Source organism: Zalophus californianus, chromosome 4, assembly GCF_009762305.2.
Source record: "Zalophus californianus isolate mZalCal1 chromosome 4, mZalCal1.pri.v2, whole genome shotgun sequence".
NCBI lineage: Eukaryota > Metazoa > Chordata > Mammalia > Carnivora > Otariidae > Zalophus > Zalophus californianus.
In genome coordinates, this window is record NC_045598.1 from 33,242,084 (window position 1) to 33,268,241 (window position 26,158).

The 26,158-nt window shown below is 41.9% G+C and overlaps 2 protein-coding genes and 1 pseudogene across 2 annotated transcripts in view; 2 read left to right on the forward strand and 1 right to left on the reverse strand.

The window, feature by feature from the left end:
* The window catches only part of CCDC30 (coiled-coil domain containing 30), a 95,140-nt gene that overhangs the window by 58,283 nt on the left and 10,699 nt on the right, over positions 1 to 26,158 (forward strand). The window contains 3 exon segments of the mRNA XM_027581159.1: positions 3,838 to 4,000; positions 4,518 to 4,630; positions 23,084 to 23,225. Coding sequence (XP_027436960.1) covers positions 3,838 to 4,000; positions 4,518 to 4,630; positions 23,084 to 23,225 — 418 coding nt within the window.
* Positions 1,404 to 9,733, reverse strand: LOC113915285 (annotated as a pseudogene).
* Positions 17,533 to 18,021, forward strand: LOC113915306 (cytochrome c oxidase assembly protein COX20, mitochondrial-like). The gene has a single exon (XM_035727419.1). The coding sequence runs from the start codon at positions 17,545 to 17,547 to the stop codon at positions 17,902 to 17,904; it is 360 nt and encodes a 119-aa protein (XP_035583312.1). The 5' UTR covers positions 17,533 to 17,544; the 3' UTR covers positions 17,905 to 18,021.

Sequence of the window (26,158 nt, forward strand, 5' to 3'; positions counted from 1 at the left end):
GGTTTTGTGCTCCGTGGCTCTATCACTTGCCAGAAGCGGCTGACGGAGGCCCCCTCCCCCGCTGTCTCTCCTCCTGAATATTGCCTTGGATTCGCTTCTCCCCACGTCCTACCTTCCAGTAAGTGGTCGCTTCCATGTTCAGAGAGTTGTTGCTATTCTTTTCTTCGATCTCCTGTTGAGTTCGTAGGTGTTCAGAATGGTTTGATCCCTATTCAGCTGAATTCCTGAGACCAAACGAAGCCCAGATCTCCTACTCCTCTGCCATCTTGCCTGTAATCTAGAGTGTCAGATTCTTAAAGGCAGGGATTATTTCTGTTGCCCTGAGACACACTTGGTGCACCAGTCAATCTTCTTGAATGACTGGATGACCTATGAAATATGATACTCTGCGATTTGCTTTTCTAATTCTAACATGAATGGCATAATATGCAAACTAAATGAAATTGATTTTTGTATTTATCAGCTTTGAGTCTTGAAGTGTTCCCCAGTAGACAGCCCCCTGATTTCCCCAAATTATCTCTGGAGAAAGCAACTCCAATTTAGATATTAAGGATTCCCATATATTAAGTTTATTTATTTAATTTTTTTAAAGATTTTATTTATTTATTTGACAGAGAGACAGGGAGAGAGGGAACACAAGCAGGGGGAGTGTGAGAGGGAGAAGCAGGCTCCCTGCTGAGCAGGGAGCCCAATGCGGGCCTCAATCCCAGAACCCTGGGATCATGACCTGAGCTGAAGGCAGATACTTAATGACTGAGCCACCCAGCCACCCTTGATTTTTAGTTCCATAATATTATTTTAAACAGTTGTATAGCATTCTGTTATATAGATGTATTATAATTTATGTAAAATGCTTTTTAGACATTTTTGCTGTTACAAATAATGCTACAACGAATATCCTTGTACGTAGACTTTATGATAAGTGTTATACTAAGGGAGGTTTAGGATGCTGTGATAGTGCATAGCAGAGACCCCTAATCTGGTCTAGGGAGCTCAAGAAAGCCTTGCTCAAAGAAAGCTATTGAAGCGGAGTGTGAGGTATTTGGGATAGATGGCTCAATAGAGAATATTAGGGGAAGAAAGTCCTGGAAGAGGAAGATAAGGAAAAGGTTGGAGTTGCAGGGGAGAAATAAGGGTAGAGGATGAGTTATTTCAAGAAGTGAAAAAAGTTCATTTTGCCTGGAACAAAATGTTTGAGGGTAGAGCAATTGGCAAGAAAATGAAGCTAGAAAGGTAAGCTAGTTGACAAGCTCTATTGAAGTGCTTGGACTTTATGATATGATGAGATTGTGATGTAGAAAGAGCACTCTGGTTGTTATGTAAGGAATGGATTGAGAGGTTGAGGCTGTTGGGGAGACGGAGTCATCAATCTACTGATTTCTTAATTTCTTTTTTTAGCTGGGTACAGTATACTTTATTGATGGTACAGGACAATGTAGGGCTCCCCAAGCCCCTCCCCTTCTTCAGGGGCTCTGGGATGAAAACTGTGGAAGTCAGGAGATTCTCAGTGTTTTGGGAGATGAGCTGGGGCAAGGACTCCCCAGCCGCTGAGGTCCTCTCTCTTCTTCTTACTTTCTCTGAGGCTGGTGGTCCAGGGGGCTCTTACTCCTTAGAGGCCATGTGGACCATAAGGTCCACCACCCAGTTGCTGTAGCCAAATTCATTGTCATACCAGGAAATGAGCTTGAGAAAGTGGTCACTGAGAGCAATGCCAGCCCCAGCCCCAAAAGTGGAAGAGGAGGTGTCACTGTGAAAGTCACAGGAGATAACCTGGTCTCCAGTATAGCCCAGGATGCCCTGGAGGGAGCCCTGTGATGCCTGCTTCACCATCTTCTTGATCTCATTGTATTTGTCAGCTTTCTCCAGATGGGAGGTCAGATCCATGACTAACATATAGGAGGTGGAGACACAGAAGGCCATGCCAGGGAGCTTCCCATTCAGCTCAGGAATGACCTTGTCTACAACCTTGACAGTGCCAGTAGAAGCAGATGATGTTCTAGGCAGCCCCTTGGCCATCACACCACAGCTTCCCAGTGGGGCTGTCCACAGTCTTCTGAATGACAGTGATGGCATGGACTGTGGTCATGAGTCCTTCTACAATACCAAAATTGTCACAGATGACCTTGGCCAGAGAGGCCAAGCAGTTGGTGGTGCAGGAGGCATTGCTGACAATCTTGAGGGAGTTTTACTTCTCAAGGTTCATGCCCATCACAAATATGGGGACATCAGCAGAAGGGGCAGAGATGATGACCCTCTCAGCTCACCCTCCAAGTGAGCCCCAGCCTGCTCCATGGTGGTGAAGACCCCAGTGGACTCCACAACATACTCAGCACAGGCATCACCTCATTTGATGTTGACAAGCTCTTGCTCCTGGAAGATGGAGATGGGCTTTCCATTGATGACAGGTTTCCTGTTCTCAGCCTTGACTATGCCATGGAATTTGCCGTGGATGGAATTATAGTGGAACATGTAGACCATGTAGTTGAGGTCAATGAAGGGACCATTGATGGCGACAATATCCACTTTGCCAGAGTTAAAAGCAGCCCTGGTGGACAGGTGCCCAATATGGCCAAATTCATTTACTCCGACCTTCACCATTGCGTCTCAGGGACATGGCTGGCACTGCACCAGAAGATGTGGCTATATGTCTAATGGAGAGGAGCAGAGATCCTTCTTAATTTAATTCATTGGCATAACTGGTTTATCTGTTAGTCTTTGCTCAAACTATATGTAATATGGGAATTAATTTCTAACATTCATGAATTGCTTTTTAAATTTTGACTTGCTATGTTTCAATGCCAGTTTCTAACTCCTAAATTCCATTGCTGATAACTCAAGTTTCTTTAGCTCTAGCAATTTAAGACATCCCTTTCAGCTCCAAACCTTATCTCTTAGTCTGGCCCCTTGATCAGAAATTCAGAATGGAACCAAAGAAGAAGTAGACAATAATAGGCAGGACTTGCTCAGGTCTATAATGAATGAAATGAAAACAGAAGTGAAGGGGGCAGGGCTGGTGCAGGGGCGGATGTGAATGGTAGGAAGTAAGCTTGTAGAGCCTTCACTTATATCAGGAACCGTGACATGAATTGGAGGTGCTGGAGGTTGAGAGATATGAGGCCCATGTCTCAGATATCAGTCTTTCCCTGTAATCCATTGGTTTTTCAGAAAACTGAAGTTAGAGAAAGTGAGCTCATTTGTCCAATATCAGTAGTGACCTAGCATGTAGGTGCTACTCCATCATACTCATCATATTCTTCTAGATAATCTCCTAAATCCAAAGAGCCTTGTTGGAAATCCTCAGAAACTCTTCCACAAACTGTAGTCTGATGAGATTCCCTCTGAAGGAGTTAAGTATTTATGGCCCTTCTGTAAAAGGGTGAACTTCCTCCTCAAACACAGGCTCATTTATGATTCAGCTCATGCAGCGTTAACATGTGTGCATTAGTATTAACAGTGTTTGTAACTGACAACCCTGTATTGAACCAAGAAGATCAAGGGACTCAACTTGTAAAGCAGTGAGGACGAGGAGAAAGAATAGAGGATTCGGGATTAGAGCCCTACATTCATCTTGTCCTAGCAGGTTAATGAAACCTCTCTGTAGGCTTCCTTTGTGAAATAAGGGGAGTTATTTCCTCTTTGTAGGGTTGTTTTGCTGAGTGAGAAAGAGAACTAAGCAAAGCATCTGTCATAAAGGAGGTCCCCTGTGTTGGCCTCTTTATTTTATGGACACATATCCTACCTCATTGAACCAGTAAAATCCCTTGTGGTGCTATAACAATTTTAGGTCAAAGAATTTCATAAATCCAGTGTGACTTAATGTACATTAATTGCCCTCAGGAAACTCCTGGATCAGAATGTAAAGGAGCTACAAAAGCAAGTGAGACTCTTACAAGATAAAGGGAATCAACTGGAAATAACCAGTTCTCAGCAATAATCCAGAATCCAGCAACAGGAGGCCCAACTTAAACAACTGGAAGATGAAAAAAGAAAATCGGAAGAGGTAAGAAAGGAAGTAGATGCACTTCTCAGTTTTCCTGTTCCCATAGACCCGAGTCATAGCTAATAGTTATTGAGTGCCTAGCATTTTACCCCTTAAGTTTATCGGAAAAGCAAAATCTACTCTAGGTATCTCAAGCAAGGAAGGATTTAACACAGGGAATAACATGCTTACAAACTGTTGGAAGGGAGATGCTGGGGTGAGGAGAACATCAGAAAAAACTGTGACCTGCTTTTGGTAACTTTAGAAGTTTAGAAATCCCAGGGAAACCCACCCAGAGTGGGAGATTTGCAGGAACACTCCCTGAAGCCCCTGCAAATGTCTCATCTGCTGTCTGCCTGGTCACCTCCCTGCTAGTGCTAGAGAAGGACAGCTCTTCCCCCACCCCCAGTGCCTTCCAAACTGTGTGCAAGTGCCTCTCATTTGCTAGAACTCTGCTGTCAAGAATCTGGGAAATGTAGTTTTCAGACTTCTAACCTCGCAGCACAGAATAGTCTCATTTAAAAAAAATGTTTTTCAGCATCTCAAAAGCAACCAAGAATTATCAGAAAATGTATCTGCATTGCAGCAAGAAAAGAAAGCGCTCTGTGAAGAATATGGGCAATTTTTGAACCAGCTTGATGCCCATGTGAGGTAAACAAAAACAAGTTCCCTCTCGATAGGGATTTCATGCTTTTCCCCAAATACACCCTTTTCATTTGCCTTTGTGCTCTTCTCCCCTCACACACTTTGCTCAGTCCGGACCACCCTCTCCCTGTTTCACTCCTCATTTCAACTCATAATTCTTAGACTAGGAGTCACCTTCTACAAGAAGCCTGGGCTGGGCGAAGTGCTCATTCTTTTTTTTTTTTTTTTTAAGATTTTATTTATTTATTTGACAGAGAGAGACATAGCGCGAGAGAGAACACAAGCAGGGGGAGTGGGAGAGGGAGAAGCAGGCTCCCCACTGAGCAGGGAGCCTGATGCAAGGCTCAATCCTAGGACCCTGGGATCATGACCTGAGCCAAAGGGAGACGCTTAATGACTGAGCCACCCAGGTGCCCCTGAAGTGCTCATTCTTTGTATCCTCATAGCCCTTGGTACATGCCTCTTTGTATTTATTTCAGAACTTGCCACATTATTTTGAAATAATGTGATTCACTACCTGTCTTCCTCACCAGAGTGTAGGCTTCTCAAGGGCATGGGCCATGGTCTTATGCATCTTTTTATCCATAGTCTCCAGTATCTAGTAGGTGCTCAATAAACAATGTGTTGCTGAACTTCCTGCTCTTTCTTCCATTCCCTGCTCATCATTCCACCAGATTCCTCCCGCTCTCCTCCTTTCTGGAATGTAGCATAGTAGTTCAGAGTATGGACTCTGGAGCCATATTGCCTGGGTACAAATCCTGGTTCTCCTAGAAACTAGCTGTGTGACCTTGGATAAGTTATGTAACCTCTCTGTGCCTGAGATCCCTCATCTTTAAAATGGACAAAATAACAGTACTTATCTCATAAAGTTGTTGTGAGATTTAAATGAATAAATAATACATAAAGCACTTACTTAGAACAATGTCTAGCACACAGCTATTATTATATCTATTTATTTTTAGTTCTTTTTCCATGATCCACCTCTCTGCTCTCAGCTCTGTAGTCTTCTGCTCTATTCCTTCTATTAGGCTGAAATTTCTTATTCTTTTGTATTCTTACTCACCAACTATGTTGATGGTATTAATGATAATGATTTAAAAACCATTGTTTACTGCTGTATAGAGTATTTTTCAGAGTCATTGGTATTCCTTATCTTGCTTTGATCATCATATTACTGAGAAGTATAGAAACCATGTCCAGGGAGTATGTATGGTTCAGTTCATGCTGCTTACAAATCTAAGGCTAGAACTCAGTTCTCTAATAACCTATATAGTGCTCTTCCCACATCTTACCTTGGTATTAGAAGAGGTTGAAAGAATGAAGTGCTAGATCCACAGCATATAAAATGCCACAGTGCCTGCCAAGTGCATCAATACCGAATCTAATGTGTATACACATTGCTTACCCAGAATCCTTCCTGTGTTCACTCTTAGTCTCTCTGTCAATAAACACAGTCTTATGATTTTACTATCATAGCTTGGATAACATTTTATATTCTCTTCCTCTTAATGCTGTCTCGTAAGCATTGTATTTTGTTGCTACAGCCTTTAATTTGCTTACTTTTGTAGAACATAATATTTCGTAAAGCTGATGTGCCCTTGCACTAATAGCAGCAGTTAAACAGAATCTGATTGCTAAAGATGACTAACAGAACCCAGTGACAGTGCTTCGAAAGGTACAGCACATTGCAGGAGAAAGATACGGTAGCACAACAGAATTAGAGTCAGGACATGCATTGCCTTCCACAGCAGCCTCACAGCAGACAGTCCCCGAGAGGTCTGGCAGGGGCCCCCATGGTGCTCCCTACGTCAGGGCCATGCTGGGATGCACCTCCTCTCTCAGGTCCGGAACCACCAATGTGTGCACCGAACACCTCACCACCAGGGATCCCCACATGGAGTTTCAGCTGAGATTTGTTTTTTTATATTCTCCTGGTCATGGGAGCATATTTCTGCTATGTAACCAGCCTCGACAGCAGAGCCTTCTTGAGGTCTCGCTGAGACCAAGTACAAATCATCAGCCTCACTGTTATCAGTAAACAGTGCTGACAAGCCTGGTGCCAACTGCCATCAGATTCCTCGGCCCTGTGATTACAAAGCAATGTGGCTCTAATCAGCATATTTCATTTTTTGACCAGTGGTCAGTGCCAAGCAAGAACTTTAGCAAAACAGCTCAGGTCAATTCTAGGCCTGCTGGAATCAACCCTCACAGCACAGTCCTAATTGAGTTAAAAATTACTCACTGGTTCTATGAATGATATTTTTACTCAGAATAACACAGAAAAAAAGTATTTTGATTTGTGTGTGCATATATAAGTATATACATATATATACTTATTGTTTAAAACATTATTTTTATAGAATAAATTCCCAGGAGTGGAATTACTGGTCAAAAAGCTGGAACTCGGGGGGCGGAGCAAGATGGCGGAGGAGTAGGAGACCTAGATTTCGTCTGGTCTCAGGAATTCAGCTGAATAGGGATCAAACCATTCTGAACACCTACGAACTCAACAGGAGATCAAAGAGGAGAGTAGCAAAAAGCTGGAACTCTGGATCTTAAAATGTATTGACAAACATTCAGAAGCATCCCACCTAAATTTTCTGCCATCATTATATAAGAGTAGCAATTACACCACATCCTCATTAGCATTGGGTGCTGCTTTTAGGGGGAGGGTTCTGATGAAATTTTCCCCAATATTCTTTGTTTTAATTGAAGTATAATTGGCATATAATAAGTGCACAGATTTTTATATGTACAGTCTTACGTTTGGCAAACGTATGCACCCACATAACCACTACCCCATTCGAGATCCAGAACATTTCCATTATCCCTTAAGGTTCTATCTGGACTTTTTGCAGTTAATCTGTATCTCCTGTGTCCCCCATCTCCTCCCAGACATCCACTCTTCTGATCTCTGTTCTCTTCTAGAATTTCATTTAAATGGAATCTTACCGCGTGTAATTTGTGTCTGACTTCTTTTGCTCAACATATTCTATGATTTTTAATGCTCACTTATAATCATAAATATTTGTCATTTTATTTTAAATTTCTTTGATGGCTAGTGAGGCTGAATATTTTTCCACATTATTTGCCCATTGCCTTTAGGACAATGGTTGTAACCCTAGCTGCATGTGCCTGGGCCCCAACATAGGTTAGTTAGATCAGAATCTATGGGGATAGGACTTAGGGATCAATGTTTTTATAAAAGTTTCCCCATGTGATTTTGATGTGCCATCCAATGTTAAAAACACAGCTTTAGGAAATAAAATGGAAGGAATTGTCAAAACTCTAGGTTCGTTTTTGTTTTCATTCCCCCAATCCCAGCACTGACCTTTACAGACAATGCTTGTTTTTTCCACGTTTTCCCGACCACTCTTCCAGAGGAACAAACTCCTTCCTTTTTGAAAGAAAAGTAATAGAAAAATCTATCTGGTTTTGCTTAAACATAAGCAAAAAAAAAAGTCCCTAAATTTTAGAACATGAATATCGTGCTGCCTCATAGATCTAGTAGTTAATAAAGCCAAAAATAAACTTAGAAAATCCACATGTTCTTCAGACAAGTTGGCCTACTGAGCTTCTGACCAAACCAGAGGTGTACCAACTAGCCAGCCAGCAATGGTGAGACTCCAAGCCCTCACCAAATGTACTGCATCAACATACTTTTCCAACCGTGTGTACCACTACAGAGAGAAGTCTGAGTATCCAGCAACAGAAACTAGTTAGGTCAAGCATATTATACTCCCTTCTGGAAGCCCATGCAACTGTGAAAGACGAGGGCCCTGAAGACTAGGTAGTGGCACAGGGAAATGCTTACAATATAATAAATGGAAAGAGCGTAAGACTGAAATTTTAATGTAGGCAATGTCTAAACAAAAGATATTTATAAAAAGACAAAATACAACACCATTTTAATACTGATCATATTGGGATTTGGGTTTTCTTCCCAAATTTTCTATAGCTTATCATCTCACTTTTAAAAATAAATTAATGGGTGCCTGGGTGGCTCAGTTGGTTAAGCTACTGCCTTCGGCTCAGGTCATGATCCTGGAGTCCCTGGATCGAGTCCCGCATCGGGCTCCCTGCTCGGCAGCAAGTCTGCTTCTCCCTCTGACCCTCCCCCCTCTCCTGTGCTCTCTCTCTCTCATTCTTTCTCTCTCATAGATAAATAAAATCTTTAAAAAAATAAAAATAAAAAAATAAAAATAAATTAATTTGGGGGCACCTGGGTGGCACAGTCAGTGAAGCGTCTGACTCTCGGTTTCGGCTCAGGTCGTTATCTCAGGGTTCTGAGATCAAGCCCCATATGGGGCTCCATGCTCAGCAGGGTGTCTGCTTAAGACTCTCTCTCCCACTCTTTTTGCCTCTCCCCGCCTCAAATAAATAAACACATCTTTTAAAAAATTAATTTCTTAATAGTTCAAATGGCAGAATAAGAGAGAAAGCCACTAAGATTTGGGTTTTAATATCCTAGGGCAGAATGGGTAAAATAAATCCCAGAAATACATGTTGTGTTTCAAATGATATCAAAACATCAGAGTAACTGTGAACAGTTGAGAAACCCAGAGGACGACAGGGAGGTCGTTTGTACACTGCTAGATGTTACACCTCTGAAGCTATGGACCAGAGGATGCTGAAACCCAGTGATATCTTCTGCCAAGCTACTTCTAGTAAAAAAGGAAATAAGAACATTTATAAGATGTAAACATCTCCCTGTAAAGAATCTAAGTCACAGCAGTTGTAATCATGAACACATTTCTCCAAAAATATGTACCTCCTATTATGTAGTGGGTACTGCAAGGGTCCCAGAACTGAACAGGCCTGAGGCAGTTTTATGAACCCAGGTATTTAGACCAACCCTGTTAATTAGGATGTCAGTTGAGTTGCTGGAGCAGAAACCCTGAATAATAGTGTCTTTTGAAAGGAAAAGGTTTCTCTCCTACCTGACAGAGCAGACATAAGCAGTCCAGGATGGGTATGGTGGATCAGTGTAACAGGAGTCTAGATTCCTTTATCTCGTTGCTCCAGCATCTTTAATGTGTTGCCCTTATCCACATTTAAGGCAACAAAAAGGAAGAGGGGAAAGCAAGGACATTCCATTTGCCTTTAGGACGCACTACTTCCACTCATGTCCTATTGGCCAGAACTTACTCACATGGTCCATTCCATCTAGCTGGAAGGAAAGTCAGGAAGTATAGTTCATTTTATGGGCAACCAAGTGCCCAGCTGAAAATCCGGGGATCTCTAATGACAGAAGAAGGAGAAAATGGACTGGGGACAACCCCAGCAGTCAGTCACTGCCAAATACACTGACAAGCTGTATCTAGCCTGGTATGCATGTCTCCGGCCTCCAGGAATCCAAACTTCTCAGCCGGGTATCTGGCTAACAGCTAAGTTAATCTTCTAAGGGAAAGCATGCAAAATGATTCTTTTATGTACAATCAGCAAATAGGAGAGAGAGGGGCACTATTTTGAAAAATGGAAGAGTCTTGCAAAAACACATTTAGGTGTAAGACATAATTTACAAGACCAGAAGACTCCCTTGGAGTAGCTCTTCCATCACAGTTTGACTAGAATTAGTGTCTAGATAAGTCTGCTTTGCTTCTTCCCTCCCATCTGGTTCCTAGTTCTTGTATAAAACAAAATATCAAACCCATACATACATGGTCAATTACTTTATGACAAAGAAGCTAAGAATATACAGTGGGGAAGGGACAGTCTCTCCAATAAATAGCGTTGGGGAAACTGGGTGGCTACATGCAAAGGAATGAAACTGGACCACTATGTTATACCATACACAAAAACTCAAAATATAAGACCTGAAACGTAGGCCTACCTACAGCTCTTATCATATTCAGTCCTGAAAAGCTGAAAGCTTTTCCTATAAGATCAGGAGGTATAAACTTTCAGTTTTAAAATAAATAAATCGGGGGGTGCGGAGCAAGGTGGCAGAGGAGTAGGAGGCCTGGATTTCGTCTGGTCTCAGGAATTCAGCTGAATAGGGATCAAACCATTCTGAACACCTATGAACTCAACAGGAGACCGAAGAAGAGAGTAGCAACAACTCTCTGAACAGAGAAGCGACCACTTTCTGGAAGGTAGGACGTGCGGAGAAGTGAATCCGAGGCGATATTCTGGAGGAGAGACGGCAGGGAAGGGGGGCCTCCCTTGGCCACTTCTGGCAAGTGATAGAGCCGCGGAGCACAAAATCGGAACTTTTAGAAGCCGGCTCCGCTGAGGGACGTCGCTCCAGTGGCTAAGCGGGGGGTGGAACCCTCGCAGGACAGTGTGGTCTCAGGACCCTCAGGGTCACAGAAAGACCGGGGGTTCCTGAGTGCAGCAGAGCTCCCAGGTATCGGAGCGGGGAAGCCGGCTGCAGAGACGGAGCCGAGGCGCGGGCTCTCAGCTCGGGGTTGCCATAAACTGTGATCTGCGGCCCAGTCGGGCCACTGCTCCTCCAGCAGGGACCCAACAAGTGGCAGAGCCGGGGAGACTCCCCTCCCTCCCCCAGGAGGAGCGGTGCAGGAGCGCACAAGGATCTGCTGGGTTTCGAGACTCCACACGGGGTCGGGTGCCAGAGATAGAAACGCTCGGTCACAGGCCGGGTGAGCACGGAGTGCGGCCGGAGACCGGGGACACAGGAGTGACTGCTTTTCTCTGGGGGCGCACTGAGGAGCGGGACCCCGAGTTCTCAGCTCCTCCAGGTGGAGATTGGGAGGCCACCATTTTCACTCTGGTCCTCCAAAGCTGTACCGAGAGCTTGCAGGGAACAAAAGCACCGGAGAGCAAACTTGAGCAGATTACTTAGCCCGGACTGACAAGGGCGGGGCAATTCCGCCTCCGGCAAAGACATTTGGGAACCACAGAAACAGGCCCCTCCCCCAGAAGATCAGCACGAACAGCCAGCAAGCCAAGACCAAGTTTACCGATCAAGGAGAACGGGAGAACTCCAGCGCTAGGGGAATACTGCACATAGAATTCATGGCTTTTTTTTACCATGATTCATTAGTTTTTCAAAGTTAATTTTTTAAAACTTTTTTTTTATTTTTCTTTTTCCCTTTTTCAACCAACATCTTATCAATCCCTTTTTTTAAAAAATTTTTTTTATTTTTCATTTTTAGAGTCATATTTTTATCCCTTCATAGTAGTTACCCTTATTTTTGGTATATACATATAAGTTGTTCTCTCTTGAAAATGTTGAGATACAGTTTCTTCTAACAGATCAAAATATACCCTAAATCACTAGTGTATGGCTTTGATGTAGTCTCCTGCCTGATCACATTCTCTCCCTTTTTTTTTTTAATCTTCTTCTTTCTTTTTTCAAACAACTTCTTATCGTATCAATTCCTTTTATAAAATCTTTTATAATTTTCATCTTTACAATCATCTTCCATCCCTTCATTGTATCAACCCTTATTTTGTACATATATGTCTTTCTTCCTTTAAAATTTTAGGAGGCACTTTCTTCTAACAGACCAAAATACGCCCAAAATCTAGTGTGTGGCACTGATCTATGCACTAGCCTGATCATATTTGATCATATTCGGGGTTTTTTGTATTGTTCTGTTTTTGTTTTTATCTTTTTCTTTTGGTTTTTTTTCTTTCTTTCCTTTCTCTTTCTTTTTTCTTTCTTTCCCTTTCTTTTCCCCTGGTTTCAGGTCTTTTCTGATTTGTATAGAGTATATTTGCTGAGGACATGGTTAACCTGTTAGCATTTTGTTCTCTCATTCATCTATTCTCCTCTGGACAAAATGACAAGACGAAAAAAATCACCTCAGCAAAAAGAACAAGAGATAGTACCGTCAGCCAGGGACCTACTCAATACGGACATTAGTATGATGTCGGACCTGGAGTTCAGAATCATGACTTTAAAGATACTAGCTGGGCTTGAAAAAAGTGTGGAAGTTATTAGAGACACCCTTTCTGGAGAAATAAAAGAACTAAAATCTAACCAAGTCGAAATCAAAAAGGCTATTAATGAGGTACAATCAAAAATGGGGGCACTAACTGCTAGGATAAATGAGGCAGAAGAGAGAATCAGTGATATAGAAGACCAAATGATGGAAAATAAAAAGGCTGAGAAAAAGAGAGAGAAACAACTACAGGATCACAAGGGCAGAATTCGAGAGATAAGTGATACGATAAGACGAAACAACATTAGAATAATTGGGATCCCAGAAGAAGAAGAAAGAGAGAGAGGGGCAGAAGGTATGTTGGAGCAAATAATAGCAGAGAACTTCCCTAATGTGAGGAAGGAAACAGGCATCAAAATCCAGGAGGCACAGAGAACTCCTCTCAAAATCAATAAAAATAGGTCAACACCCCGACATCTAATAGTAAAACTTATGAGTCTCAGAGACAAAGAGAAAATCCTGAAAGCAGCTGGGGAGAAGAGAGATGTAACCTACAATGGTAGAAACATTACACTGGCAACAGACCTATCCACAGAGACCTGGCAGGCCAGAAAGGACTGGCATGATATCTTCAGAGCACTAAACGAGAAAAATATGCAGCCAAGAATACTATATCCAGCTAGGCTGTCACTGAAAATAGAAAGAGAGATAAAAATCTTCCAGGACAAACAAAAACTAAAGGAATTTGCAAACACGAAACCAGCCCCCCAAGAAATATTGAAAGGGGTCCTCTAAGCAAAGAGAGAGCCTAAAAGCAGCACAGATCAGAAAGGAACACAGACAATATACAGTAACAGTCACCTTACAGGCAATAGAATGGCACTAAATTCATACCTTTCGATAGTTACCCTGAATGTAAATGGGCTAAATGCCCAATCAAAAGACACAGGCTATCAGATTGGATTAAAAAACAAGACCCATCAATATGCTGTCTGCAAGAGACTCATTTTAGACCCAAAGACACCCCCAGATTGAAAGTGAGGGGGTGGAAAACCATTTACCATGCTAATGGACACCAAAAGAAAGATGGGGTGGCAATCCTTATATCAGACAAATTAGATTTTAAAGCAAAGACTGTAATAAGAGATGAAGAAGGACACTATATCCTACTTAAAGGGTCTATGCAACAAGAAGATCTAACAATTGTAAATATCTATGCCCCTAACATGGGAGCAGCCAATTATATAAGGCAATTAATAAAAACGCAAAGAAACACATTGACAACAATACAATAATAGTGGGAGACTTTAACACCCCCCTGACTGAAATGGACAGATCATCTAAGCAAAAGATCAACAAGGAAATAAAGACTTTAAATGACACACTGGACCAAATGGACTTCACAGACATATTCAGAACATTCCATCCCAAAGCAACGGAATACACATTCTTCTCTAGTGCCCATGGAACATTCTCCAGAATTGATCACATCCTAGGTCACAAATCAGGTCTCAACCGGTACCAAAAGATTGGGATTATTCCCTGCATATTTTCAGACCATAATGCTTTGAAACTAGAACTCAATCACAAGAGGAAAGTCGGAAAGAACTCAAATACATGGAGGCTAAAGAGCATCCTACTAAAGAATGAATGGGTCAACCAGGAAATTAAAGAAGAATTAAAAAAATTCATGGAAACCAATGAAAATGAAAACACAACTGTTCAAAATCTTTGGGATACAGCAAAGGCAGTCCTGAGAGGAAAGTATATAGCAATACAAGCCTTTCTCAAGAAACAAGAAAGTTCTCAAATACACAACCTATAACCCTACACCTAAAGGAGCTAGAGAAAAAACAGCAAATAAAGCCTAAACCCAGCAGAAGAAGAGAAATAATAAAGATCAGAGCAGAAATCAATGAACTAGAAACCAAAAGAACAGTAGAACAGATCAACGAAACTAGGAGCTGGTTCTTTGAAAGAATTCACAAGATTGATAAACCCCTGGCCAGACGTATCAAAAAGAAAAGAGAAATGACCCAAATCAACAAAATCATGAATGAAAGCGGAGAGATCACAACCAACACCAAAGAAATACAAACAATTATAAGAACATATTATGAGCAACTCTATACCAGCAAATTAGATAACCTGGAAGAAATGGATGCATTCCTAGAGATGTATCAACTACCAAAATTGAACCAGGAAGAAATAGAAAACCTGAATAGACCTATAACCACTAAGGAAATTGAAGCAGTCACCAAAAATCTCCCAACAAACAAAAGCCCAGGGCCAGATGGCTTCCCAGGGGAATTCTACCAAACATTTAAAGAAGAATTAATACCTATTCTCCTGAAGCTGTTCCAAAAAATAGAAATGGAAGGCAAACTTCCAAACTCATTTTATGAGGCCACCATTACCTTGATCCCAAAACCAGACAAAGACCCCATCAAAAAGGAGAATTACAGACCAATATCCTTGATGAACATGGATGCCAAAATTCTCACCAAAATACTAGCAATAGGATCCAACAGTACATTAAAAGGATTATTCACCATGACCAAGTGGGATTTATCCCTGGGCTGCAAGGTTGGTTCAACATCCACAAATCAATCAATGTGATACAACGCATTAACAAAAGAAAGAACAAGAACCATATGAGCCTCTCAATAGATGCAGAAAAAGCATTTGACAAAGTACAGCATCCTTTCTTGATCAAAACTTTTCAGAGTATAGGGATAGAGAGTACATACCTCAATATCATAAAAGCCATCTATGAAAAACCTACAGCCAATATCATTCTCAATGGGGAAAAGCTGAGAGCTTTTCCCCTAAGATCAGGAATGCAGCAGGGATGTCCACTATCACCACTGCTATTCAACATAGTATTAGAAGTCCTAGCCACAGCAATTAGACAACAAAAAGAAATCAAAGGCATCCAAATCGGCAAAGAGGAAGTCAAACTCTCACTCTTTGCAGATGATATGATACTGTATGTGGAAAACCCAAAAGACTCCACCCCAAAACTGCTAGAACTCATACAGGAATTCAGTAAAGTGGCAGGATATAAAATCAATGCACAGAAATCAGTGGCATTTCCTATACACCAACAACAAGACAGAAGAGAGACAAATCAAGGAGTCGATCCCAGTTACAATTGCACCCAAAACCATAAGATACCTAGGAATAAATCTAACCAAAGAGGCAAAGGATCTGTACTCAGAAAACTATAAAATACTCATGAAAGAAATTGAAGAAGACACAAAGAAATGGAAAAACGTCCCATGCTCGTGGATTGGAAGAACCAACATTGTGAAGATGTCAATGCTACCTAGAGCAATCTACACATTCAATGCAATCCCCATCAAAATACCATCCACCTTTTTCAAAGAAATGGAACAAATAATCCTAAAATTTGTATGGAACCAGAAGAGACCCCGAATAGCCAGAGGAATATTGAAAAAGAAAAGCAAAGCTGGCGGCATCACAATTCCGGACTTCCAGCTCTATTACAAAGCTGTCATCATCAAGACAGTATGGTACTGGCACAAAAACAGACACATAGATCAGTGGAACAGAATCGAGAGCCCAGAAATGGACCCTCAACTCTATGGTCAACTAATCTTTGACAAAGCAGGAAAGAATGTCCAATGGAAAAAAGACGGTCTCTTCAACAAATGGTGTTGCGAAAATTGGACAGCCACATGCAGAAGAATGAAACTGGACCATTTCCTTACACCACGCACAAAAATAGACTCCAAATGGTTGAAAGACCTAAACGTGAGACAGGAGTCCATCAAAATCCTAAAGGAGAACACAGGTAGCAACCTCTTCGACCTCAGCCACAGCAACTTCTTCCTAGAAACATCGCCAAAGGCAAGGGAAGCCAGGGCAAAAATGAACTATTGGGATTTCATCAAGATAAAAAGCTTTTGCACAGCAAAAGAAACAGTCCACAAAACCAAAAGACAACCGACAGAATGGGAGAAAATATTTGCAAATGACATATCAGATAAAGGGCTAGTATCCAAAATCTATAAAGAACTTATCAAACTCAACACCCAAAGAACAAATAATCCAATCAAGAAGTGGGCAGAAGACATGAACAGACATTTTTCCAAAGAAGACATCCAAATGGCTAACAGACACATGAAAAAGTGCTCAACATCGCTCGGCATCAGGGAAATCCAAATCAAAACCTCAATGAGATACCACCTCACACCAGTCAGACTGGCTAAAATTAACAAGTCGGGAAATGACAGATGTTGGCGGGGATGCGGAGAAAGGGGAACCCTCCTACACTGTTGGTGGGAATGCAAGCTGGTGCAGCCACTCTGGAAAACAGTATGGAGGTTCCTCAAACAGTTGAAAATAGAGCTACCATACGATCCAGCAATTGCACTACTGGGTATTTACCACAAAGATACAAATGTAGGGATCCGAAGGGGTACGTGCACCCCGATGTTTATAGCAGCAGTGTCCACAATAGCCAGACTGTGGAAAGAGCCAAGATGTCCATCGACAGATGAATGGATAAAGAAGATGTGGTATATATTCACAATGGAATATTATGCAGTCATCAAAAGGAATGAGATCTTGCCATTTGCAACGACGTGGATGGAACTGGAGGGTGTTATGCTGAGTGAAATAAGTCAATCAGAGAAAGACATGTATCATATGACCTCACTGATATGAGGAATTCTTAATCTCAGGAAACAAACTGAGGGACTGAGGGTTGCTGGAGTGGTGGGGGTGGGAGGGAGGGGGTGGCTGGGTGATAGACATTGGGTAGGGTATGTGCTATGGTGAGCGTTGTGAATTGTGCAAGAATGTTGAATCACAGATCTGTCCTTCTGAAACAAATAATGCAACATATGTTAAGAAAAAAGAAAAAGAAGAAGATAGCAGGAGGGGAAGAATGAAGGGGAGTAAGTTGGAGGGGGAGACAAACCATGAGAGACGATGGACTCTGAAAAACAAACTGAGGGTTCTAGAGGGGAGGAGGGTAGGGGGATGGGTTAGCCTGGTGATGGGTATTAAAGAGGGCACATTCTGAGGCACCCACCAGATCCCATGGCCTCCACACTGGAGCCCGGCGAGCCCGCCAAGGGGAAGCCCTTTAAGCTCCTCGGAATTTTAGATGTTGAAAACATTCCCTGTGCACGGGATTCAATATTGTATGGTTCATTAGGATCTGTTGTGGCTGGCCTTGGACATTTTTTGTTAACTAGTAGGATTAGAAGATCATGTGACATTGGAGTAGGAGGATTTATCCTGGTGACTTTAGGATGCTGGTTCCATTGTAGGTATAATTATGCAAAGCTAAGAATCCAGGAAAGAATTGCCAGAGATGGGATTAAAAATAAGATTTTGTATGAAAGTACCCACCTTGACCCTGAAAGAAAACAAAGCCCCAGCAAGAGCAGCAGTTGAGCGGAATCATGCTTGAAAATACAACTCCGTGGAGTCAGTGTGAATAAAATGGAGAGCAACTCGATTAAACCTCATATGTACCACTAGACTTTCAATCAAGTAAATAAAAGATGTGTTGGTTGTAAAAAAAAAAAAAAAAAAGAGGGCACATTCTGCGTGGAGCACTGGGTGTTATGCACAAACAATGAATCATGGGACACTACATCAAGAACTAATGATACAGGGCGCCTGGGTGGCTCAGTTGGTTAAGCGACTGCCTTTGGCTCAGGTCATGATCCTGGAGTCCCTGGATCGAGTCCCGCATCGGGCTCCCTGCTCGGCAGGGAGTCTGCTTCTCCCTCTGACCCCTCCCCTAATGTGCTCTCTCTCTCTCTCTCTCTCTCATTTTCTCTGTCTCAAATAAATAAATAAAATCTTTTTAAAAAAATAGAACTAATGATGTAATGTATGGTGATTAACATAACAATAAAAAATTTAAAAAATAAAATAAATCATGTGGATGTAATTTTTAGCATGGTGACTGTAGTTAATAACATTGTATTGCATCTTTGAAAGTTGCTAAGAGAGTAAATCTTAAAAGTTCTCATCACAAGAAAAAAAATTCTATGTATGGTGACAGATGTTAGTTAGACTGTGGTATGATCATTTTGCAATATATACAAATATCAAATCATCATGTTATGTACCTAAAACTAATATAATGTTTTATGTCAATTATATCTCAATTTATTCTTTTTAAAGATTTTATCTATTTATTTGTTCATTTATTTATGAGAGAGAAAGAGAGAGTGAGCCCAAGCAGGAGGGGCAGAGGGAGAGGGACAGAGAGAATCTCGAGCAGACTCTGTACTGAGCAGAGCCCAACATGGGGCTTGATCTCATGACCCTGATATCATGACCTCAGCTGAAACCAAGAAGTCAGACACTCAACCAACTGAGCCACCCAGGCGCCCCAATTATTCCTCAATTTTAAAAATAATAAAATTTAATTTAATTTTTTTCAATTAAAAAATCAATATCCCGGGGCGCCTGGGTGGCTCAGTCATTAAGCGTCTGCCTTCAGCTCAGGTCATGATCCCAGGGTCCTGGGATCGAGCCCCGCATCGGGCTCCCTGCTCGGCGGGAAGCCTGCCTCTCCCTCTCCCACTCCCCCTGCTTGTGTTCTCTCTCTCGCATTCTCTGTCTCTGTCAAATAAATAAAAATAAAATCTTTTTTAAAAAAATCAAATGAGGTGTCTTGTGAAAAGCCTGGAGCACAGGTTTTTAGTTCCCTTCACTTAAGTTAGGGCTTCCCCCAGTTTAAGTGTCAGAGGTAAGATCTGGTAAGATCAGATCGTTGACATGTGCAAATTGCCTGCCACCACAGGCCTGAATGACTGTGCCCTCAAGTGCCTACAGTGACAAAGAGTAGCTTTCTCATCCTTAAACACTTTTTTTTTTCTCATTCCTTAAACACTTTTTTTTTTCAGTTAAAATGGCTTTACCCAAATATCTAGGCATTCAGGGGAGTCTGGAGCTATAGAGACCATTAGAATAATTTTTTAATATATATTTATTTGAGAGAAAGAGAGCATGAGTTGGATGGGGGTGGGGGGCAGAAGGAGAGGCAGAAGCAGACTCCCCCTCTGAGCAGGGAGACTGACACAGGGCTTGATCCTAGAACTCTGGGATCATGACCTGAGCCAAAGGCAGACACTTAACAGACTGAGCCACCCAGGTGCCCCCCACTAGAATAGTTTTTGCTCTTCCTCAAAAAGTTGAAAATAGAGCTACCCTACGACCCAGCAATTGGACTACTAGGGATTTACCCCAAAGATACAAATGTAGTGATCCAAAGGGGCACCCGCACCCCAATATTTATAGCAGCAATGTCCACAATAGCCAAACTATGGAAAGAGCCCAGATGTCCATCAACAGATGAATCGCTAAAGAAGATGTGGTATGTATATACAATGGAATATTAGCCATCAAAAAACCCTGAAATCTTGCCATTTGTAACAACATGGAACTAGAGGGTATTATGCTAAGTGAAATAAGTCAATCAGAGAAAGACAATTACCATATGATTTCACTCATGTGGAATTTAAGAAACAAAACAGGATCATAGGAGAAGAGACGGAAAAATAAAACAAAATGAAATGAGAGAGGGAGACAAGCCATAAGAGACCCTTAATCATAAGAAACAAACTGAGGGTTGCTGGAGGGGAGGGGGGTGGTGGGATGGAGTAACTGGGTGATGGATATAAAGGAGGGCACGTGATGTAATGAGCACTGGGTGTTATATAAGACTGATGAGTCACGGGGCGCCTGGGTGGCTCAGTCGTTGGACATCTGCCTTCGGCTCGGGTCATGATCCTGGGGTCCTGGGATCGAGCCCCGCATCAGGCTCCCTGCTCCGCGGGAGGCCTGCTTCTCCCTCTCCCACTCCCCCTGCTTGTGTTCCTTCTCTCACTGTGTCTCTCTCTGTCAAATAAATAAATAAAATCTTTAAAAAAAAACATAAAAAAAAAAAGACTGGTGAGTCACTGAACTCTACCTCTGGAACTAATAATACACTATATGTTAATTAATTGAATTTAAAAAAGAAAGAAAAAAGAAAACTTAAAGGAAAAATCAGGTTTCTTTTGTTTTCTTTTTATATACAAATGTCTCTCAGGATGTTTTCCACATTAAGATATATACCAAAAAAAAAAAAAGAATGGTCTTTGTATGGAGTAGTTTTTTTGTTTTTAAGATATCAGGATGTAATTAACCACAAAACAAAACAAAAAAACCGACCTGATATATTTAGACCAAAATTTTTTTCTCGTGTAACAAGAAATCTGGAGGAAGATGATTGCTGAGGCAGACTCAGCTGCTCAGGGGTGTTGTTAAGGACCAGGCCCTTTCCTTCATTCTGCTCTGCCATGCTTGGTGGGTTGACCCCTTCGTCTTTAGGCTTGTCACGTCATGGTTACAAGGCAGAGACTGCAGCTGCAGGTAGTGCAGCCTCAGCAGAGGGCAGCCAGGGCAGAGAGGGTTGGTTTCTCAAGTTCCTAGAAGTGCCCAGCAGGCATACCTGTCTCACAAGTCCATCCTTTGGCTACACACACACACCCACACACCTGGGGCCCACCTACCTTTCTCAAGATCAAGGGCTCTCTGTGGACACCTAAATGAAATCTGGGTTTTGTTAGCAGGAAAGAAGAAAAGCTCTATACCTGCACCTTATAGCCTGCCACAGGTAGCCTGTTTATAATGAAATGGAAGTGATGAGGGGCTCCCTCCCTAATATGCCCATAGCTTTCTCAAGCTTTAGCCTGCATTGGAATCCCCAGAGGACTTATGACAAAACACTGATGCACTCCCAGAGTTTATGATTCTGTAGTTCTGGGATAGAGCCTGAGACTTTGCATTTCCAACAAGTTCCCAGGTGAGGCTGATGTTGCCAGTCAGAAAACAGTTTGAGAATCACGGCTGTAGGCTTAGAGAAAACCCAGTTTAGGAAAGTTAGCTGCAGCAATGGTTCTCAGCGGGCAGTAGTTTGCCTCCCAGGACAAGGGGACATTTCGCAATGTCTGGAGATATTTTGGGTTGTCACACTGTAGAAGGTACTACTGGCATCTAGTGGGTCGAGGCCAAGGATGCTGCTAAGCATTCTACAACGCACAGTACAGACTTCCACAACAAAGAATTATCTGGCACAAAATGTCAATAGGACAAAGGTCAAGAAATCCTAGTTTAGAGTGATTTTGTGTTATCAGATCTAATAGGTTCAAAGTAAAATCTCTCTGCAATTTTTAATTTGCAGAAGTGCTTTCTGAATAACAATATTCTTATTTGGAAAGCACGGTCATCTTCAAAGAGGTTTGCCTGGTGGTGGTATTGAGGCTTTAATCTGTTTTCTTTACTCATATTAGCTGTTATAGTAGCTTGAAATGGTAACATAGATTTTTGTTCTTTTTTTAAAAACAGGTTTATTGATATAATTGACATACCATACAACTCACCCACTTAAAGTGTACAATTCAGTGGCTTTTAGTTGTACCTCCGTCACCACAATCAATTTTAGAACATTTCATTACCCCCAAAAGAAACCCTTTAGTTATCATCTGCCATCCCCAATTTCCCTCCCCACCCCCAACCCTAGGCAACCAGGAATCCTCTATATTTGCCTCTTCTGGACATTACATAGAAATGGAATCATATAATATGTGGTCCTTTGTGAGTGAGGCTTCTTTCACTTAGCATAATGCTTTCAAGGTTCCTCTATGTTGTAGCGTAGATCAGCACTTCATTCCGTTTTGTGGCAGAGTCATGTTCCACTGTACAGATATTCCATATTTTGTTTATCCTTTCATCAGTTGATGGTCTTTGGGTTGTTTCTACCTTTTGGCTATTGTGAATAGTGCTACTATGAATATTCACATATAAGTTTTTGTGAAGACATATGTTTTCATTTCTCTTGGGTAGGTACCTAGGAGTGGAGCTGCTGGGTCCTGCGGCTCTACGTTTAACAATTTGAGGAACTGCCAGGCTTTTTCCAAAGAGGCTGCGCCATTTGACCAGCAGTGTTTGAAAGTTCCAATTTCTCTACATCTTTGTCAGTACTTGTTATTGTCTTCTTTTTTATTTTAGCTAGCCTGGTGGGTATGAAATGGTATCTCACTGTAGCTTTGATTTACGTTTCCTTAATGGCTAATGATGTTGAATATCTTTTCATGTACTTATTGGCAGTAAGTTTGATTTATGTCAGAATCTGAGTTAGAGTCTTGAGCAGAGACATACATAGAATTTGCCTTCAGATGTCCAGACCTGGGGCAAGGACTGAGAGCGGACTCAGTTATCAGAGATTGAAGTGGGTTATATCACCGTCCAAGGGGTTGGCCAAGAACTCGAAACTTAAATAAATGACTGACTCCATGGAGCAGGATTCAGAATTAGATGTAAGGGATCAAAAGTCAAGGAGTTTCCTGAGTTGGGGATGACTAAAGCTGGTGTTGTTTAGGAGGTTACCCTTGGTCCATTCCCCCACTTGGGGACCATCTGCAAGAGCAGATGGGAGGCAGGACAAGTATCCACATCTGGTGGCAGGCCTCAAGAAAGCAAGCGGAGGAAACCCAAGAAAGGTGCACACTGAGGAAGCAACATGAATGTCCACTGTGCTCAGCTGCGCCTCTCTTTAAATTTACTTTTATAGGAACTATAACGAGAAACATCACCATCACAAAGTCAAGCTTCGCAGAGTTAAGGACCGTTTAATTCATGAAGTAGAACTACGAGATGAGAGAATTGAACAACTGGGAAATGAAATCAGAGGTCTGCATCAACAAAGGGAAATGGTGAGTGGAAAGGTGAAGAGCTCCCCGATGTGCCATGGTTTGGCTCATTCAAGAAAGCCCACTGGTGCTTTAATTCTCTTGTGGCCTCTTCATACTCTAGGTTCTCATTTCTTTCCACACCTTCTTTCGATGTGAGTAATTCTGTCAAAAAGTATGTAAGACTCATGGTGTTAGTACACTGAATCAGACACTGAAACTATCCTGCACTTCCAACTCCGGTCAGTGTCTTGTTTTCAAATGAAAATGTCTTCTCTTAAATATCCATCAGCAGAGACTTCCAGACCACCCTATGTAACTCATTCCTACTTCACATAGCCCTCATTTTGCCTCAAACTTCTGTCAGTTTTAAATGGCAATGAAAATTGGTGACCTCTATTTATCAGTCCTTGTGTAGTGTCTGTAGGCTTTTTTTCTAAATATCCACGTCTTCTTCATCTTTGTCCCACTGCCCCTGTGACTTACTGGTAGGTAGGAGGAAAATGAGACAAATGGCATGGAATCAACTGCAGAATGGTCTTGAGATCATTAAACTACACGAATTCAAAGTGGAGAGCAACTGACTAGGCCAGTAATACTTTCCCTTCTTGAGATGCCTAGCCCATCAGAATTTTGAAAACTCTGTGCTCACTCCTAAAATACTCATTTCTATATATGTGCCAAGGATCCCAAAAGAATTCATGCAATTTCAGTCATTCCATGGGCTATTATGGGATGGTTAAGAATTCTAGACTACACACAATAAAACATTTTTGGATTATAACAGATGTTTAACCAATGTTTAAAAAAAAATCCTCCTGATTCTCCACACTATAGTGAGAGAGGAAAATAAGTTGGATTTTGCAGTATCCTTCTCTTTGGGTACTAAATTGTCAAACTTTAAAGACTCAGATCTAGGTTAGACTCACAATTCAGAAAAGTACATGAAAAGTACTACAGAAGAAAGTAGCAATCCTGGTTGGTGGGCACACAAGAACTAGAAGCCTACTTCTGCATTACCACTCTTTTGTACTGCCTGCCTTCCACTGTTTGGCTTACATGATAGAAACAGCCCCCTACTTCTTTCTTCCTGACTGTACTGGGTTGAATAGTGTCCTCCACAAATTCGTGTCTATCCAGAACCTCAGAATGGGATCTAATTTGGAAATAAGGTCTTTGCAGGTGTAATTAATTAAGATGGGCTCATGGTGGATTAGAGTTGGCCCTAAATCCAATATGACTGGCGTCCTTATAAGAAGAGCAGGCCCACATAGACACACACAGGGGAAGAAGGCCACGTGACGATAGAGGCAGCTATTGGAGGGATGCAGCTATGCCAGGGAGCATCCGGGGTTGCTTGTAAACTCCAGAAGCTGAGAGAGAGGCATAGAGCCCCCAGAAGGAACTTACCCAGCCAACACTCCAATTTTAGACTTATAGCCTCCACAAATGTGAGAAAACCTGTTCCTTTTGTTTTCAGCCTTCCAGTTTGTGGTAATTTGTTACAGCAGCCCTGGGAAACGGACACATCTACCCAGAGAACCACGGATATCCAGGAGAGATGGCAAATGAGCAGAGGCTAAGGAAGAGCAGTTGGTCTCTTTGCTCACTGCCCTTGAAGGCTGCTGGGGGCTTTGGCCATAGACAGATGCAAAATCTAGACCTGCCACTTCATAGTTCTGTGACCTGGCCCAAGTCTCCAGGTATCATTTTCCTCGTCCATGAAATGGCAGAACTAATCCCCACCTCACGAGGCTTTTGTGCAGTTAAAATAGGAAATGCCTGAGGTGGCACCTGACACAGACAACTTTCCAGAGATGTTCTTCTCTTCTCTTTTAGTGTAAGCTCTCTTAGAAACATGTTGAGTGGTAGATGTATAGTTCATGAGAGGAATTGTTAATGGAATAGGAGATACTTAGCCTAGAGAAGACTGATGTGAGATCTTTTAATGCCACAGTGGTACACACCTGGAGGTCCTGGTTTTACTTATTTTAGGGCCCGTGGACCAGAGCCACGAGCATAAAAAAGCTAGACTCACCTTCCAAGCACCAAGTCTCCAGAAAGTAATGGCACTTTTTTTTTGGATTTCGTTCCTTCACCCTTCTCTTTATACAGTGAGCCAGTTGAGTCTCCTGACTGTTGTAAACATCCAAACCAGATTTCCCAAATATTTTATCCTTTTATTAGAGCAGGTGTCCTGATTTTCTGGTTCCAAAAAAAAAAAAAATAAAACATTTCCAAAGGGCAGAGTGTCAGTAGCCTGCCCCATCTGGTTTCCTTTCTAATCCAGTTGTAACAGCAGAGTAGTACTGGTGGGATGACTGCTTCTGTTCTCAATCCTCACCAAAAATGTATTTAAATAAGAGCAGACAAGACTATTGTTAGACATTGAAGGGTCCTGGCTGCGGGACTTTAAAATCTGGAGTGGTTTGTTTCGGAACATAATGTAAAATCCTTTCTTACAATTCTTGAATAATAGATGGAGTCTTTTCTGGATGATCTATATTAGTGCCTTATTTAAAAGAAAGAAAGTTGCCCCTCTTAACTCTGTGATTCACCATCTGCCAGCAGCTCATTCTGCTTCTCCCATCCCCACTCACTCCTGCCTTTGGCAGGTGGGGCACAAACACAGAAGGTTGAAGGACTTATCACTGATGGGGCATCAGTGAAATGAGGAGGGCAATTCTACACTTTTGAGCTTCTAAACTCCTCACCCACAGTGATAATTTATTAATAGCTACTGACTCTTTCAATATAAGAACATTAGTATTTTTTCACCAGATCACTCCTTTATCATTTTAGCTATAACTTCACTAGCTATTGCTTTCTGGGAAAATTGTTGGTAGAAAATGAGACATGGTGTCAAGTTAGAAGTCTCTTTAGCATGATCACTGCAAGGATATTCTCAGTAGCTGGCTTACCTGCTTCATTGGCCAAGGCAACTGAGATCCTGATGC

Excerpts from the sequence above, each read along its gene's own strand:
- LOC113915306 (XM_035727419.1), top strand. The coding sequence starts at position 17,545 with ATGGCCTCCACACTGGAGCCCGGCGAGCCCGCCAAGGGGAAGCCCTTT.